This window comes from Clarias gariepinus, chromosome 27, assembly GCF_024256425.1.
Source record: "Clarias gariepinus isolate MV-2021 ecotype Netherlands chromosome 27, CGAR_prim_01v2, whole genome shotgun sequence".
Taxonomy (NCBI): Eukaryota; Metazoa; Chordata; class Actinopteri; order Siluriformes; family Clariidae; genus Clarias; species Clarias gariepinus.
Genome location: NC_071126.1, coordinates 6411952 through 6429071, shown reverse-complemented (window position 1 = coordinate 6429071; position 17120 = coordinate 6411952). Strand labels below are relative to the sequence as shown.

Below are 17120 nucleotides of genomic sequence, written 5' to 3'. Positions count from 1 at the left end.
ACAGTAAACTCCACTCTTCTCGGAAGGCTTTTATCTACTGGGATAGGTTCCAGGCCCCAACGACTAAGGGGTATAAGGATAAGGGGTATAGAAGATGAATGAATGAACGTACAAAAAGTAAATCTGTGCAAGAAGAAATTAATTTTGGCCTTTTAATTGTCCTTGTTTTACAATTGTTAATACAATCAACTAATAAGGCAAGACTAATAACTACTGCACCCCCATGCCCTCTTTTCAGTTCCAGACATTTTTAAATGGTTGGGAATAATCAACTTTTGCCTCTGTAATTGTTCTTGGTTGCAATTATCTCCACAAATAAAACATTAAAAAAAAAGCTACCAACCCACAGTACATACCCTGGCCTTGAAGTAACCCTTGAAAAGCTTTCATTTTGTGAAGGACATCATACATCAAAGGGTTACATTTTTATTTTTGCACAGCCTTTGTTAAACTTTCTCCAGCATTTGCAAAAAACAGTATTGAAAAAGAGAGAGGAAGACACTGCAATAACAATATTTGCATATTCCTTTATTTTGTGCTTTTATATGTGTGCAGTGATTTCTGATAATATTATTGTTTAAAAAAACAGTTTAGAGATTTTTTGTCTGGGCCTAATGGGAGTGATTTTGATTTTACCTCTTCTGATGAATCTCTTCAAGTCAAATTTGGTAAATACAAGTAAAAAGGTTTTAAAACAAACCTTTGCCTTGTTGTATTGTGAAATCACAAATCATTTTTTTTTTTTTTTTGCATTGAAAGGCTGAATATTGTAAAAGTGTTCAAGTCAAACTGGGACTTTCTCATGATTGAAGGTATTAAACGGATTGATGTTTACAAAAGACTTTAAGCACAGTACTGTGATGAGACTTGTAAATTCAGTAAATAATTTAAATAGTGCAAACATTTTAAAGATGACCGTACATCTTTGATCCCAGCTAAGGTGGCTCGGAGGACAGTGCAGTCATTCCGGGAGTAGAACACCTGGTCTTTGAATCGATGGATAGTTTGTCACCAAATTGCAGAACAGACGCAACTTTTTGTGAAAACTGCACACAAAATCATTCACCAACACCACTTGCACATTACAGGAACTCAGCTGGAAGCTATTGCCATAAAGTCCTGGCTCTCAACCATTTTTACATTTCTGTGCCATTTAAGGAGTTCCTGGGAGGCCAGTATTTCAGAAGTGAAGCAGGCAGTGGAATCATGAGAACTTTCTACCTCGATGGTATTCAAGTACTAATGAAGCGCTGGGATGAGGGCATTGGTGTAGCAGGGGATTATACAGAGAAATAAAGGTAGTTTTTACTTTAGAAATGTGTTCTTTCATTCTGCAATATCCCAGTATGACTTGACACATTATATATACTTCAAAGGATGTGGCCTTGTTTTTTTTATTATTATTAATATTTTTTAATTTTATTTTGTTTTTTAAAAAAAGATATTTTTTCCTAGTCCAATGGCTCTTGTTTGATTTGAATGACTGAAGTCAGGACCCTGCTTCGAACTTGCTTGACCTCTCTCCGCAGAATGTACTCGCTGAACTGAGACGAGTCCACACCACCTCCACATGAAGCAGCGATATCAAATCCCTTCTGCTGGAGCCGCTCCAGAACCTCACACACACACACACAAAACACAAAAATAATTCTTCTATTTAACAGATTATTAAGCAAACAGAAGAGGATACAAATTTCATTCAGATTTGTTTCACTCAATCTACCATAGCTGTAGACAGTACATAATCTATTAATTTTATATGCTATGTAAACTCAGCAAAAAAAAGAAACGTCCCTTTTTCAGGACTGTGTATTTCAACAATAATGTTGTTAAAATCCAAATAACTTTACAGATCTTCATTGTAAAGGGTTTAAACAATGTTTTCCATGCATGTTCAATTAACCATAATCAATTAATTAACATGCACCTGTGGAATGGTCGTTAAGACCTCAACAGCTTACAGAAAGTAGGCATTTAAGGTCACGGTTCTAAAAAGGCAGGACACTAAAGAGACTTGTCTACCAACTGTGAAAAACACCAAAAGAAAGATACCCAGGGTCCCTGCTCATCTGCGTGAACGTGCATTAGGCATGCTGCAGGGAGGCATGAGGACTGCTGATGTGGCTAGGGCGATAACTGTGAGACGCCTAAGACAGCGCTACAGGGAGACAGAAAGGACAGCCAATTATCCTCGCAGTGGAAGACCACGTGTAACAACACCTGCACAGGATCGGTACATCCGAATATCACACCTGCGTGACAGGTACAGGATGGCCACAACAACTACCCGAGTCACACTAGGAACACACAATCCCTCCATCAGTTGTAAGGCAGGTCCTTACCAGACATCACCAGCAACAACGCCGCCTATGGGCATAAACCCACCTTCGCTGGACCAGACAGGAGTGGCAAAAAGTGCTCTTCACTGATGAGTCACGGTTTTGTCTCACTAGGGGTGATGGACGGATTCGTGTTTATCGTCGAAGGAATAAGCGTTACACCAAGGCCTGTACCCTGGAGCGGGATTGATTTGGAGGTCTGGGGTCCGTCATGGTCTGGGGCGGTATATCACATCACCATCGGGCTGAGCTTGTTGTCATTGCAGGCAATCTCAATGCCTTGCGGTACAGGGAAGACATCCTCCTCCCTTATGTGTATCCTTTATGCATGCTCATCCGGACATGATCCTCCAGCAGGACAATGCCACCAGCCATACTGCCCGTTCTGTGCGTGAGTTTCTGCATGACAGCAATGTCAGTGTTCTGCCATGGCCAGCAAAGAGCTCGGATCTCAATCCCATTGAGCACGTCTGGGACCTGTTGGATCGCAGGGTAATGGCTAGGGCCATTCCCCCCAGAAATGTCCAGGAACTTGCAGGTGCCTTGGTGGAAGAGTGGGGTAACATCTCACAGCAAGAACTGACAAATCTGGTCCAGTCCATGAGGAGGAGATGCACTGCAGTACTTCAAGCAGCTGGTGGCCTCCCTTCATTCAGGGACACATTGTGAAACATTTTTAGTTTATGTCTTATGGTGTTGACTCTTTTAGTGTTCATGCAAATATTTATACATTAAGTTTACTGAAAGTAAAAACAGTTGAAAGTCAGAGGACGTTTCTTTTTTTGCTAAGTTTATTTTGTAAAACATATAGTGTATATGTTTTTCCATTAATATAATTTTTTTTGCATGGTGAAACTTTAAACACAGCGTTTTAGTCTATTTACTTATTTGCAGCCTACTTGTACAGAGTTGAGCTGACAGTATCCATTAAGAGGGAACCGGATGATATAAGTGGAGTCATGGTTCCATCCTGCGTTTACTGAGTTGCACATGACATCTCCGATCTCAGGGAAAATGTCCTCGATGAGAGACTTGTCTCCACTCAGTGTGATCCTTTCCCCCAATTCGGGAGCCACGCGCACCACCACACACTCACACGGCCGTGACACACACCCTGAGTCTCGCTCCGACCGCCAGCGCTCAAGCTCTGCCTGCAGTGGCTGCAGCTGGAAATACTGTGCTTCTTCATACAGCAGACAATAGTCCTGCCCACACACACACACACACACACACACACACCGAAAAATTATTCAGCCTGATACTTCGATACTGTTTACATGTTTTTTTTTTTTGTGGTTTAAGCAATTTCCTGAAATTCTTTGAATCCTGGATCTTGGATCTTTATGTGCATTTAGTACAGATGTAACGCTTACTGTTCCAAATATCCAAATATATCCCTGTTTGGATTTTCTGGCAAGCTTAAATAATAGTGTATCTTCTATCCACATCTATATTTATATACAATTCTGTGCAAATGGCTTGAGTCATCCCTCATTTCTCCAAATCTTGCTTCCAATTAACCACCCTATATCCTATGTTGGAACAGATGAGAGGGGAAATAAGGTTGCTGCTGTGGTTGTTACATAAACCAATTTTTTAAGTTGTATCTTTAGGCACTTTTTATCCTGTTACGATAAAAAACATTTGCTCCCATCTCCTTAATTTAATCTTCATAATTTAGGATTATTTTAATGAAAAGTAGTGTGGGGAGGCTCAAGACGTTTGCACAGTGCCTGTTACAAACATTGTGTCTTGACTCTGAAAAATGTATTTCATTCATATTTGGTAACACAACCGAAATAATAAATTATAATTAGCTCAAATTAAATCAAAGAATTGCTTAAATAAACAGGTTTTAATATTCGCCCTGGAATAAACAGCAGATAAATTGAACTAAGGAATTCTAGGAATTCTCTTGATTCAATATAAACACCAAGATTAGGAAAATAGCTTAAATTCCAACACACCTTGAAGTCATCTGGGATGAGTAGCTTGGACGTCCTGAGGAAATTGAGAATGTAGCGGAACATATGACCATCCCGATCGATGAAATAATGCTGCTTTAGGCTGTCGAGCACTATGGGCTCCGTGCCATCAAACAAACGTCCAATCCTGTACATACAAAAAGGAAATTTGAAGGGAACGATAGAGAGAATGAAGTAGGGTTGATGGAAGCTGTAGCGTTGCACTTTTGCACATCTTTTGTAGATAGCACCAGTGTATATAAGCGTAATAGTTATCGTGTGCATATCTATAGGCCTATATGTGATGTGTTCACCAGCAGGCAGACCATGCAATACACAATCTCCTCCTCTACAGATCCAGCTGTGGTAGCCGCAAGAGCCCGAGGTGTGCACACTCAAACACGCCAACATGATTATCAGTCATGAGTAGCAGAGCAGCATGGCTTGGAGTATTACTTTGCTTATGCAGATGTCACAGCCCTGTGTATACCTGAATATTGCTGACAAAGCTATATATGTTGTTGCCAAGGGTAAAATAAAACATAGCGGCATGTCAGTTATCACATCACATAATATACAGTATATATATTATCATAATAATAATTATTATTATTGTATTATGATCACACTAGGAGCATATCTTTAAAAAAAAAAAAGCAAGGTATATTATATAAAAAAGTTGATTCCTCGGGTATCATGGAATCTAGTGGAATTGTGATACTCTGACATTGCTGTAAAAAAAACTGTCTATATGTTTGTTTATGACACTGTTCGAGGCCGTGTGAGTCTGTTTTGTCTGCCACTCCAGGAATGTACAGTATGTGAGTTCTTTATTCCTGAGCAAAGAACAGGACATTCCGAGCTTATGAATATTTTTTGATTTATTTTTCTGCACACACATTGTATTTTTTGTCACTCGACGTCTGTTTATAAAAGCATGATACTGTGCACCATGATGTGATGCTGTGTTAGTAAGACAATGCTGTGTGAGACTATATGAATATGTCAGATGGGGAGAACAAACTGTATTTAAAACAGTACGGATAAGATATGTATGTGTGCTGCAATATAAGACTGTGTGTGAACTGTGGTAGGCTGTAGAACTTTGTGTCAGGGTGCACGAGATTGTTTGAGGGTCTATAAGAGAGAAGATGTCAAGCTGGCTGAAGACCCGGTGCTGCAGGCTCTCTTCTTTGATGTTTGACTCGGTCAGCAGCCGGGAGACTTTAACACTCACTGGCATTGCAGAAATGTAGCAGTCAGCAAGATAATAAGCATACACAAGACACACACAAACAAACACACACACACACACATATATATATATATATATATATATATATATATATATATATATATATACATATATACTGTACATATAAGCCAGGGTGTCCATCTCTGCGCAAAACAAAATCTAAAACTAGGCAACTCTCAAGTAATTTGTGTACTTCTGTGACAAATCTCTGTACATGATTTTCACGAAGCAATCAAGCAGGCATGAATCTTCAGCAAGTGACACCAGAGTACTGCAGATGTCTTTTTGACTCTATGTCCAGGTACTGGGAAATGCCTGTGCCATCAGGGAATTAAAAACTCCATAGATGTGATGACCTGGTCATTCAGTACATTCAGGTCGACTTAATTTTATTGCCACATAACATTGCTGAGCCTGGACTTGACCATCTGAAGCAACCCCAGATCATAACACTGACTCCACAGGCTTGTGATGTACAGTACAGTGGCCATTATGCATGATAGGTGCATCACTTCACACATTTCTCTTTCTACCCTCACCAATCACTAATCACTCTGGAACAGAGTCAATCTGGACTTATCAGACCACATGAGGTTTTTCCATTGCTCCAAAGTCCAGTCTTTATTCTGTATCTTTAATCTAAGTTACACGGCTGTTTATTGTCAATCCTGTAAATTCTCATCACATGATGTTTGTATGAAAATGCTCTTACTTCCATCATTCTACATAGCTATTTTGTTACCATGCAAATTCATCAAAAGTTTAAGTTACTCCCATTCATTTTTCTTAAAATTCCCACAAAGTTGACACTTCAGTACTATCCATTCAGGTTTGATAATGGGCTCTTAACGCTGTTCCGGTGACTTCAAATCACACTTTGTTTTGTTTTGTTTTCTTTGCTCTTTGCAGTACAATAATTTGACCCTTCTGACATGGTGACTTTTTTTGATCAGGCAGTTTATTAGGAAATTCAGATGACAAGCCTAGAGAGAATTAAATAGATCTTCAACCCATACTGTACAGTAAAGCATGCATAAGCAATGGCATGACAAAATGATCTAGGATGACTTAATAAACTAAAAATGCCTATATTTCTTGTTATGGAGATATAGATGTTAAATTATTCTGTTTTTTTTTCTTTACAATCAACTGCTCCTGTGTGCATTAATTACAGAGTGCAGGGCTAATGCTGATTAAGGCTCCTCATACTTCTCAACTCAACTGATTTCCTTGTACTTGGATGTGTATGTTAATAAATGCCAATCACCTGGACATTACAGGGCCACATGCTGATCTGCATTTTGTGATGAATGCCCACAATACACCTTAAAAAGCCAATGGGCAACAAAAGAAGCATTCATCTGAGAAAGATGTTGGGATAAAATGGAAGACATTATCAAGATAAAAAAAAAAAAAAATAATATATATATATATATATATATATATAAAGGGTTTAAACAATGTTTTCCATGCATGTTCAATTAACTATAATCAATTAATTAACACACACCTGTGGAATGGTCGTTAAGACCTTAACAGCTTACAGAAAGGAGCATTTAAAGTCACAGCTCTAAAAACGCAGGACACTAAAGAGACTTTCCCAAAGAAAGATTCCCAGGGTCCCTGCTCATCTGCGTGAACGTGCATTAGGCATGCTGCAGGGAGGCATGAGGACTGCTGATGTGGCTAGGGCAATAAATCGCCATGTCCGCACTGTGAGACGCCTAGGACAGCGCTACAGGGAGACAGGAAGGACAGCTGATCATTCTCGCAGTGGAAGACCACGTGTAACAACACCTGCACAGGATCGGTACATCCGAATATCACACCTGCGTGACAGGTACAGGATGGCCACAACAACTGCCCGAGTCACACCAGGAACACACAATCCCTCCTTCAGTGCTCAGACTGTCTGCAATAGGCAGTCCATGAGGGGGAGATGCACTGCAGTACTTCAAGCAGCTGGTGGCCACCAGATACTGACCGGTACTTTTGATTTTGAGCCTCCCTTCATTCAGGGACACATTGTGAAACATTTTTAGTTTATGTCTTATGGTGTTGACTCTTTTAGTGTTTATACAAATATTTACACATTAAGTTTACTGAAAGTAAAAACAGTTCAAAGTCAGAAGACGTTTCTTTTTTTTCTGAGTATATATATATATTAGCCTACAATAAGACACAGGTTATTTAAATTGACCAGATGCTGTGATAAACACAACTGACATTTCAGTCAGCTTTCATTCTCTGAAAAAAAAAGTTATGTTTAAATATCTGTTGCGCATCTTCAGGGCATCTGCTGACTCTTTCAGTAAAACCAATCCTGCCATTAGCACCACACACACACACACACACACAAAATAGTCTTGAAGTGCAAAAAAAAAAAAAGAAAACACACACACACACACACACAAAAGACAATAAAAACCAGCAGTCATGAGGTGCAGGCTAAAAATTAAACAAATTATAGAAATATGTCACGACCAATATCAACAGCCATATCTATTTATGGTTTCTCAGAAGAAGCTTTATGTGGTGTAATTTTAGACCTCCAGTAAAACACAATCTTGCTTGTTTTGCAGTGAGTAGTGTAATAACCCATGGGTAATGACGTATTTCTTGGGATGTTGATCGTAGTGTAATTTTTCAGCTGAACCTTAGAACTGGTTTTTCGTTGTCATGGTTTTTTATCTTTTTGTGTGTTTGCCTCCTCAACTTCAGGAGTTTTTGTTTTTTGTTTTTGTATTTTTCACTTAAGGGGCTCATGTTTTTGTTGTTGTGTGTACATTATATATCCTTGGTTTGTTCGCATTTTCCACTTTAGTGCTACTGTAGTATAGTTACGATGGAAAGTTTTCCACATTTTGTTATGCTTCACTCTGATCTTCAAATGGATTAAAATCCTTTTAATTCCTTAAGATTCTACACGCGATACTCCTTAATGACAAAGGAAAAACAGGTGTTTGGAGTGTTTTGTTAATTTTGAAAAAAATAAAGACTGAAATATCCTATTTGCATACACTACCAGTCAAAGGTTTCATGCATTGCATTTTTTTATTTATTTAAATAACACACATGGCATTTGGGAATTAAGAAAAAAACAACAACACCACTCACTCATTCATCGCCTATACTGCATTATTCTGTATATAGGGTTGCGGATGGCCTGGAGACTATACCAGGAGACTTAGGGCATAAGATCCGGACCCTGGAGGTCCAAGGCGACAGTGCTAACCACTAAGCCACCAACAATAAGAGTCAGTTGTTATTTTAAGACATGAAAGTCAGTTGTTCTGGAATAGTTCTCGTAAGAACGGTATTTTCAAATGCATTTCAAAAAAACATCAAGTACCATGATGAAACCCTCCCACTTCCAACTCATGAAAACCTTCCCAGAAAAACAAGACCGAATCACATCTCTCCGGCAAAGGAGAAGTTCATTTAGAGTCACCAGCCTTAAAAATCACCAATTAACAGCACCTCAATAGAGTTGTTATGAAGGCTAGACAAAGCATAAGTAGCAGACACAACTCAATATCAACTGAGATATCATTCTTATGACACTTGCAATTGTGCTCTGGTGCACTCTATTCCTATCAATTCTTCTTGAGATGCTTGGATACCTGTGCCTTAATGAATTAATTGGGCATAATTAAAAAAAGGCACACACCCTTCAAGATAATATGTCACCATAAATGCATACAGTAAATGTAAGTGTGAACAGAAAGCCATGAGGTTGAGAGACTTGCAATGTGTAGACCTTGAGTACAGTAGCCTTCATCATTTTCAAATGGAAGAGATTTGGAACAACCAAAAGTCTTCTCAGACTGTGTGCATCATGCTGTGGGGATGTTTCTCTGCAACTCAGAGACTAGTCAATATAGGTGGGAAATGGATGCAGAAAAATAAAGAGCTATTCTTGGTAATAACCTTTTTCAGAGTGCTCACTGAATACTCAGTAACATTTCTTTAATATAAAAATGATTTCTATTAATGATTTCCTTCTTAGCACATTTTTTCCAGATCTATCTATCTATCTATCTATCTATCTATCTATCTATCTATCTATCTATCTATCTATCTATCTTAAAGCAAATATAATGCATGCACACAGCATGACAACTACCAAGATGCTAGATTTTTTCATTGCGCTAATCCTGTGTTGTGTCTTTGCACATTCCACCTCTCTGCTCCTCCAAACACTTTTGCAACAGCATCCTAATTTGATTCTCCAGAAGCCCCTCTCTGCTGGAACGCTTGGCATGAGTAAAACACGGACAGTTTCAGCCAAAATTGTCTAGTTAATCTACAACTCGCTGAACACAAAAAAATAGCACTTTGCAAGCTGTGGCAAAAGTTAAACCTCAATAACAACAGAGCAGCATCATTACTGCGTCTTTGTCTCATCATGTGTGCTTTACTTCAGCGAGAGATACAGCTGCTCATTCAGCCATGACCTCATGGTCAAAGTGGGCAGTGATCTTTTTCATGGCACTGTTGGTACAGTATATTCCTGAATGCTAGTAGTAATTGGCTGTATGGCTGTGAAAACACAGATATTCTGTTTAAGTATAGCCTTCATTACCGCAATTTTTTTTTATATCAGCATGAATACCAACCTTTTGATCAGCCTGTTTTTTTTATATATATAACTTTAAATATATTTAAGGCAAATCCCCTGAAATTACCATCTAACGGAATTTTGTATTAATGCCATTCATGACTATATAAAAACAGATCCTTAAAATATTCATTATTAATTTAATTTTAAAAATGCAATGTAAACAACACTTTATGAAGAAACACTGTATAAAAATGCAGTATATCTGGTTATAAAAGATTCTGTCAAATTATAATATTTAAAAGCAATGAAGTTTTACATTAGTTAGTAATGCATAAATTTACACACACTCTGGAGCATGAGTAGGATATCAAAAAAATCTGAATTTTGACAGGATTTTCATCAATACCAATTTTTTTTTTGTGGTGCAAATGCATATATGAATGATTTAGGCTTGAATTTGTTTGCATTCAGCTTGATAAATGAGGCTTAAAAGTTGCAAGCATATTTTCTCTTTTCTCTTATGATGGATCTTCCACAGGAACAGTAGGACGGTATCAGAAATTCAAAAAAGGTTAATCATAAAATCGCCAGACCAGCCGTTTCCAAACTTAAGAATGCTTCAACACAGGTTGCAAACTGTACATTTTCTGGGCCAACCTCAATCACACAACTCTGACCAACACACTAAGTCCTATTTGCATGGGATTAGTATTATCTGGGGGAGCTCTATTCATTTGTAATAATTGCAGAGCTTGTCTGTGATCTTAATCCCGTGCGAACGGGCCATGTATGTAATTTGTAAAGTAAAAATTCCCCCCGCAAATGACCTACCATATTTCACCTAACACAGAGGTCCTGTAATAATATTAGTCCTGTGCGAATCAGCATGTCTGTGATTTGGCCAGGATTTGGCGGGTCGTATATTATTTTTTTTAAAGGTTTTTGTTTCCTGTGCCTTTTTCTCTATCTTCCACAAAGAATGAAAGAAAATGGAGGCTCCATTGGAGTGTTTTGAGTATTTCGGGTGCTGGGTCACACATCGCTAAACACCATACAACAATACAATGTGGAGAAAGAGAAAGCTGAAAATCGTCAGAAGAACAAAAGGACAAAGAATGATTAGATGGATGACATTTATAGCAGCATGAGGTAAGGAACACTCTTCTGTTTATATTATATATACATATAATGAGAACTGTTTTTATCTTGCCATTATATCCGTGAGATAAGTCAGTAAATTCGAATAAAATCGCTGTCTTCACTTATTCCATTTCTAAATAACACAAGGTCCCCAGATAATACTAATCCCATGTGAATAGGACATAAGGTGAAGTGTTTCATTATATATTTAGGTCTCCTAATAAATAATACATGCAAAATAATATTAATAATCCAGCTACATACACTATAACTTAAATACACTATGAAGCAACAAATATATGAAATCAAGTGCAATTTTAAGACTAAACGTTTTTTTTGTATATTTGTTACACTTAAATAATTGAAAAAAGAAAAAAATTACATAATAGTGGAAAGGTTTTGCAAAGTTAAATTTCACTTGTCACACCCAGGCCTGATTTTTGCGTGTGTGTGTGTGTGTGTGTGTGTGTTTTACCGAGATTCTGGGTATTTAGTGAGCGTAGCGAGACTACTGGTGTACATCTGCCCTCCCACATCGATGTGCACTGGCGCGTTGGCCTTGGTCAGCTGGGCCGGTGTGGGGATGCCAGCTGTACCCACAGGGGAGGCTGGCGACTGTGCCAAACGAGGCCGAGTCGACATGGCCACGCTGCTGTGATGCTCCTGAGATGTACACACATAAGAGCAACATACTAACGATGACGTGTGTATAAATATTTTTAAACCATGTTACATCTTGTGCAGCTGGATGTGAATTTGTGTGTATAAGAGAGTGAAATAGTTGGAGACAGGCCTCAGGGGGCAGCGGACATGTTCCTGTGGGAGTGCACTAGACCCCAGTACAGCTTATAACTCATGCAATCATGTAATATGAAAACAGTGCTGAATGTAGGTCACACTACTCTTAAACAAGTGACCTAAAAATAAAACATACACAGATTACTGATCTGTAGCACCATGACTAGTTTAGTAAGGGTTAATACATTTTGCATTGTCAGATAAAAGGTAATATATTTATTGCAGCAGTGCTACCACTAATGTCATTAGCATATGCTCCAGGTTTGTCGGAGACTATTTCTGTTTAATGAACTCAGTAGTCAGCATTTATCTATGCACAGCACAGAAGAAAATCCTTAAACTCTGAATAAGAACCAAAAACAGCAATGCTATTCAGACCCTATCTCAGTTGCAATGTTCGGTATCTATCTATCTATCTATCTATATATATATCTATCTATCTATCTATCTATCTACATTAAAAAAATAACCAATAACATATTATATATATAATTTGAAGTGTTGTTAATTGGCGATTTCTGAGTCTAGTGACTCTAAATGAACTTCTCCTATATATATATATATATATATATATATATATATATATATATTTCATGCTGTGCAAAAGTCTGCAAGTGCACATGCAAAATACTGCTATTCCATTTTTTTATTATAGTACTGTATTTTTCATTCTACATGAAAAATACAGTAGTATAAAAAGCAGTATTCAGTTATTAAAAGTCAATATTTGGTTGGATGACCTCTTTGCTTAAAATATTTTCAGGTACAATTTGTACAGTTTTATAAGGAAATTAGCTGCTTTTGTACACAACATCCTGTAGAACCAGCCACAGTCTTCACACCTGCTTCTTTTTTATGCATGGAAAACTCAGAAGCTTTTTTTTTAATTTGGTCTGAAATGTGGTCTTTTACATAACATGCTGCTTTCTTTTCCGGCCTACAGAGAATTTCCTGAAATATTTTCTTTATGGAACACTAATCTTTGGAAATGAACTGGCTTAATAATGAAGTCATAAAATAAACATGTATAACAAAGTGCTAAACAAAAAAATAACTAAAATAAAAACAGCCTAAGACTTTTGGACAGTACTGTATGTCAATAATGCATTGCCAATCGTGTAGAAGGAACAGTATGCATTCAGACATGCAGACATGGTCAAGGTGAACTGTTGAAGTTCAAACTAAGCGTTAGAATGTAGAAGAAAAGTGATTTATGTGCAATGAGGCAATTTTTTTTCTAATCTTATATTGTTCATATTTGGTTAGCCCATGCAAATTGTAGCATCAATTTTCTGTTTTTAGCTGACCGGAGGGGCACCTGACGTGGTTTTAATAACCTTGTGGTCCTATTTAATACCAAGCCATGTTCAAAGTCACTTATATCACCTGTCTGCCCTCACTTAGATGCTCTGGTTGAACTTCAGCAGATCATCTTGACCACATAACATAAAAATACCTGAAAAAATTTGTGCTAGAGCAGCACCCAGTCAAGATAGGTGAACTAATTTAATCTCATGCACTGTTATGTACTTAGGGATATGGACAAGTGTGAGTGCTTTTTTAAACTTTTTTTTCTTTCTTTGATTCTTCCACTCAAGTGTCATCTGTTTATCATTTCCCCTGCTGAGTGCTTATATTACACATTACACAATGTTGAAGAACATTCCTAAGAGAACTCTGGTCTGGTCAAAACTAGTGCTTGAACCTGCACCTTAATAAAAGAGTGAATGTTTTACTTAGAAAAATGCTGGTCTGCAATAATACTACTGTTTTGTGTCTATGATGCAGACCAATTGAAGATAAGGGGATAAGACAATTCCTACAACCACTTTTGAATTCCATCCCTTTTTTCTAAATGTCCTATGGTTTTGCTATTTTGAATGTAGTGAGGAGGTGCATTTCCAGAGCAATCTCCTATATGTGCAAATCCATCCTTCAGCTATGGTAACTGCCATGATGTTCAGGTGAGATAGTACAAACTCACAGTGAAGTGTGAGCAACACAGTGCGATCTACAAATGTCTGAATGAATCCATGAACTGTATGAAAACTAAATATTTGTCAGACTTCAGCAGACAAATATTTGATTATGTACAGAGATGAGTCAAAGATGAGACTGCAGAGCATATCATTTATTTATTTAAGAGTTCAGTGGATTTCTGAGAGAAGTACATTAGTTACAAATTTACACAAACATGGACCATGACAATGCTTTGAGAGAGATATGTACTGTATGAACATGAGAACAAGATGCCGCCTTATTTTCATATAGTTAAGAGCAGGGTTCCTATCATCCTGTGAAAAGTAATGAAAAAAAACAGACTACAAGAGATTATGGGTTTCTTGTGCAATTTATGGTCCTTAGGTTGGTGGGTTTCCATGTCTCTCTCTCTCTCTCACACACACCCACACACACACACACACACCCTGCTCTTTGTCTCTTGATGGACCCACATGTGTCCTACAGAACTAAATCTGGGTATCCCTAAGTGGTCACGTGACCAACAGGTCATCTAACTGTTTCACTGTTGAGGACAACTCACTGGAAAACTTTATAAACCAGAACACAAGTCTACATTTCTACAGCAACTCAGTGGCACTAACATGCAACCATTTAGTCTCGTTGTGAATATTTGTTCTGAGCTTGTTATTACCTGCGCAGTCATCACCAGTGCAGCTTCTCCTTTGTGCTCGAGCGCAGCTGGGGCGACCGGGGCCGCGGAATCCGCGCTGACTTTAATCGGTACCGGAGGGTTTGCCCCCTCTGCAACAACAGCGCGCACGCAAAGTCTTTTCGGTGAATATCCCGGTCCCGGCGCGTGCGCGGAATACATCTCCGTTTGCGGACGTTTGCACATTTTACGCGTCTCGATGTCCGGCGAGTCCTCGGTGTCGCGACGTGGCCGCTGGCTTCCGTTGACCATTTCCGGTGCAACATGTAGCGGCGCCAATTTCGAGCCGATGCCGGCGACGCTGTTGAGCGTTGCTATGGAGACGGCGCCGATGCAGTGGTTGGTGTAGGTCTTGGAGAGCTTTGCCGCGCGAGAGAGCATCTGCATCCTCGTGCCCAGCAGGTTTTTACCCACAGCTTTATTCTCGTACCAAGTCGTGTCGTGTTCGCTGCAGTGGTCGCGCGGGCGCTGGAAAAAAGCCCTGCACGCGGGGTTGCGCTTTGACAGGTACTTCACAAAGCTTGCGTAAGGGCAAAACTCCGTGCCGGTTTCGTACATGCGCGGGAGGTTTTCTTCATCCGTGTCTGATCTTTTCCTGCTCCAGGATGAAGAGCGGGACTTGTGGTACGGCCCGAGCGCTTTGAAGTAGACGAACCTTCTCCCGTCCTCGTCCGTGGCGAGTCCGAAAGAGTCCTCCTCGAGCTCGCGCTGGTTCTCTCGGCCGCGCGTGCAGAAGTACATGCATGTCTCGAACCACACTTTGTTGAGTAGTCCGAACGGGGAGCGCGCGCTGAACGCGGCAGACGCGTAGAGCCTGCGCAGGTCGGCGCGCGTGATCGCCTGCTTCTGGACCACGGGTCCGGCGCCCTGCTCCTCCAGGCGGCGGATGACAGCAGCGAGCGCCAGGTTGGCACTGCGCAGCTCCGGGTCCTTGGTCAGGTCGAGCGTGCGGCAGAAGGGCGGCTCGTTTAGATACCGGTTGAGGGAACTGCGTATGCTGATCAACGACGACTTGCTGTACAACTGGCCGCTCTTGGAGCGCGCCTCGGAGTAGAACGCGCGCAGGACTTTGCACAGCCCGTGCTTGTCCATGCACTCGAAGTTCGTACTCTGTTCAGTCTCGCTCAAATACTCGCGGAAGATCCGCACCGCGTAACGCGTGGCCAAGCGCGTGTTCTCGCTCAGACGCGAGCGCTCTGACACAGACAGATGCCTCGTCTCTCCCTCATCAGCATCAGGGTCCAGAGGATCCATGTGCATCTCGTGCCCCCCGCGCTGCTGGTCTGTATTCCGCATGAGGACCGCTTCCCCGCTCTCACAGTTCTTGGGTTCCAACTCGGCTTCTTCATCCTCGCACTCTTCACCCTCGTCCACTGTGATCTGGATCTCCTGAATCTCTCCTTCCTCTGCGTCCTCTAAGTCCCGTTCGCTTTGCCCGGACGCCGGGGTCGTGTCGTCGCCACAGCAGTGATGCCCGCTGCCAGGCATTCTCGCCATATTGCGGTCTGAGAGTGTATGAGTCCCGGGGCAGTGCGCATGCGCTATATTGGACCGCAGAGCTTTTTTTTTTCTCTCATGCTTTTTAATGACCTTCAGCTATGAGCTCAGGCACGCAGGCGCTCTTAAAGGTGCAGAGAGAAGGGAGGGAACATCCCCAAAAATTAAAACTTACCCCTACTCTATCTCCTTGTAATAATGTGCAAGGGAAACCCAAAGCTATATTAGACTACTTTATAAGACATAAAACTATGGGAATATATTTTAAATCTCCACGTGTATCTGATGCTTCTCTGAGTGTGCAACTGTGGTCTATGCATTTTGTACACATGTTTATTGCCTAATAAATTCTTGTGCACACTTTCTTTAAATAACAGCAATACATCAGAAGTAGAGAATACATATAAACAATTGTGCAAGACTTCACTGGTTCAGAAATAAGCAACCGGATCCAGTCTGAATTCATTAGTTTTCCATACATCTTGTGCTTTGTAGGGTTGCCGTGGACCAGGAGCCTATCCCAAGGAGCTCAGTGCACAAGGTAGGGGACACTCAGGATGCCAACCCATCACAGGGCACAATCAGCCAGTCTTACACAGTCATCCACCACAACACCTATCAGCTGATGTTTTTGGACTGTGTGATTAAACTGGAGCACCCAGGGGAAACCGAAGGAGGCACAGGGAGAACATGTAAACTTCACGCATTCAAACGGAGGGCATAATATTCAAACCTCCATCCCTTAAGGTGCGAGGCAACAGTGGTAACCACTGAGATACAGATTGTCTTTAGTCAAATTTCTTCTGTGAAATCTGTGAAATACGTGTAAAGAGCATGACATGATTCTAATTTCAATTTGATTATTTCTGTAAAAATATTTTTTATATTACCA

General features: G+C 40.0%; 1 protein-coding gene across 1 annotated transcript; it reads right to left on the bottom strand.

Annotated features, from left to right (window-relative positions):
* Positions 1–560: 560 nt before the first annotated feature.
* kctd1 (potassium channel tetramerization domain containing 1) lies at positions 561–16229 on the bottom strand. Its single transcript, XM_053488430.1, has 5 exons — positions 14714–16229; positions 11738–11925; positions 4307–4451; positions 3239–3544; positions 561–1616 (listed from the first exon to the last, which is right to left on the bottom strand). The coding sequence occupies exons 1-5, from the start codon at positions 16226–16228 to the stop codon at positions 1452–1454; spliced, it is 2319 nt and encodes a 772-aa protein (XP_053344405.1). The 5' UTR covers position 16229; the 3' UTR covers positions 561–1451.
* Between the last annotated feature and the right edge of the window lie 891 nt (positions 16230–17120).

What these genes read in the sequence shown, in the direction of transcription:
- kctd1 (XM_053488430.1), bottom strand. Translation starts at nt 16,228, where the DNA reads ATGGCGAGAATGCCTGGCAGCGGGCATCACTGCTGTGGCGACGACACG. An exon ending in TCATCCCAGATGACTTCAAG is followed by an intron (nt 3,545 to 4,306) that starts GTGTGTTGGAAT and finishes GTGTGTGGGCAG; the next exon opens with GACTATTGTCTGCTGTATGA. An exon ending in GTCAGCTCAACTCTGTACAA is followed by an intron (nt 1,617 to 3,238) that starts GTAGGCTGCAAA and finishes TGTGTGTGTGAG; the next exon opens with GTTCTGGAGCGGCTCCAGCA.